Source organism: Buceros rhinoceros, unplaced genomic scaffold, assembly GCF_000710305.1.
Source record: "Buceros rhinoceros silvestris isolate BGI_N320 unplaced genomic scaffold, ASM71030v1 scaffold18455, whole genome shotgun sequence".
Lineage (NCBI taxonomy): Eukaryota > Metazoa > Chordata > Aves > Bucerotiformes > Bucerotidae > Buceros > Buceros rhinoceros.
In genome coordinates, this window is record NW_010411426.1 from 18,882 (window position 1) to 20,509 (window position 1,628).

The following is a 1,628-nucleotide window of genomic DNA, read 5'->3' on the forward strand; positions in this document are numbered from 1 at the left end:
TGGAGCAGCACGGGTTTGGGGGAGAGGGGCTCCCCCAGCCAGGGTACAGCTAGCGAGGCCCTCAGCAAGGAGCGGTGGCACAGCGTCCTGGGATCCTCTGAAGTTCTGAGTGCTGGTGAGCCGGAGGAGCAGCTCGGGTGAGTGTGAAACCACTGCAGTGTCAGCTTGGTGCTGGGTTAGCGCGTTGCTTCTCAAGCCTCCTTGGCTTGCCGTTTCTCTGCTCTGTGTGTAACTCATCCGTTTAAAAAGCTGCAGCTGCTCTCGGGACTGTCTGTGGCTTTTCACTCTTCTTCTCGCTGGGCTTCTCACACTGCTTTTCCCTGCTGCAAATGCAGAGGAGCCGTGATTAGAGGCAGTGTCTGCCCACAGACTCACTAAAGCGAAGGAGAAGCTTCAGGGATCTCAAGAGCGCTGGGTGCTGGTTGTGCTCACCTTGGGGCGTCCCACTTGCAAGCTGGAGATTCAGCAGCAGCACTAATGGCAGAGTGACCTGAGATATCTTAGGACAAGTATGACAACCTGGGGCTGGTGGAGAGCTGGGCTTGTCTGGGGGGCTGGTACGCCCTGGAAGTCCCTGGCAGCGTGGCTTGCTCTGGCAGTCTCTGGGCCACAGCTTTGTATCCAAAGGACCATGCTGTTAGTGAGAGAGGGCAAGGCATGGAGCTTTGCTCCCTGCTGCACTTTTGGGAGGTGTTACCAGCGCCTGGATGCACAGGGATGGTCGTGTGAGACGAGTGTCATCCTGTTCTCCAGTGCGTGAGATGAACCGGCACGAGAGGAATCCTCCACGGTCTCTGTGTCTCGGTACTGGCAGCCTGACCTCATGAGAGAGCTCTCCAGGCTGGGGGACCCTCATGCTGCTGCAGTGTCCACAGCTGATTTTATGCCTTTAGAAGTGCCCGGACCTCCCTGGGGCTCTGCAAGTTGGGGGCTGGGGGGAAATGGCTGGTTGCTGGGAGGATTCCTGTGCTGTTCCTGTGTGAGGAGTACGGATGTTGCCCTCTGTCACCTGGGGTTGGTGGCTGCTGTGAATCTTATGGCCCTGCCCGCATACCTACTTCAGCACAGGAGAGATGCTGCCAGCAGGAGGGGGCTGAAGACGAGCAGTGAAGGCTGTCGCAGAGAACCTTCTCAAGAGGAGATGGTGTGAAAGAGAGAGGGTGGCCAAGAAGGCCCTGTGAATCACCTCTTGGTTTTGGTCCAGTGTGGGCTTCAGGCTGAGCTGTTTGTTCAGAGCGCTGTCTGGAGCGTAGGCAGGAGTGTCAGCAGAGCTGGGAAGACACTCGTGTGAGGGCTGACAACAGGCGTCCCTGATTCTTTGCAACCCTAGTGTTAAACAGGCTTCACTGTAAAAAACTGGTTGTTTTTTTAACCCAAGGTCCCCAGCAAGAAGGAGCAGCACTGCTTCCACAGGCACAACTGAAGGTATTGAAGAGTGTCCAGTGCAGGCTGCCGTTGTCTAGAGGAGTCCACCCCAAGCAGGTCCCACAAGCCCCGTGAGCTCTGCAGTCAGGTCTTGGATGTCTGCAGGTCTCTCAGGTTGCAAAAGGAATCACACTTGCCTGGTATGCGGCTTCCTGGCAGAGGCTGTGAGTGCGAGAGGAAGCCAAGGGTGGGCAGGGGATGCT

General features: G+C 56.9%; 1 protein-coding gene across 1 annotated transcript in view; it reads left to right on the top strand.

Moving 5' to 3' along the window:
- The window catches only part of PSD2 (pleckstrin and Sec7 domain containing 2), a gene marked incomplete at its 3' end in the record, with an annotated part of 44,643 nt that overhangs the window by 450 nt on the left and 42,565 nt on the right, over window positions 1-1,628 (top strand). Inside the window, exon 2 of the mRNA XM_010136023.1 lies at window positions 9-137. Within this exon, the coding sequence (XP_010134325.1) occupies window positions 9-137 (129 nt within the window). The remainder of the gene's footprint in view (window positions 1-8; window positions 138-1,628) is intronic.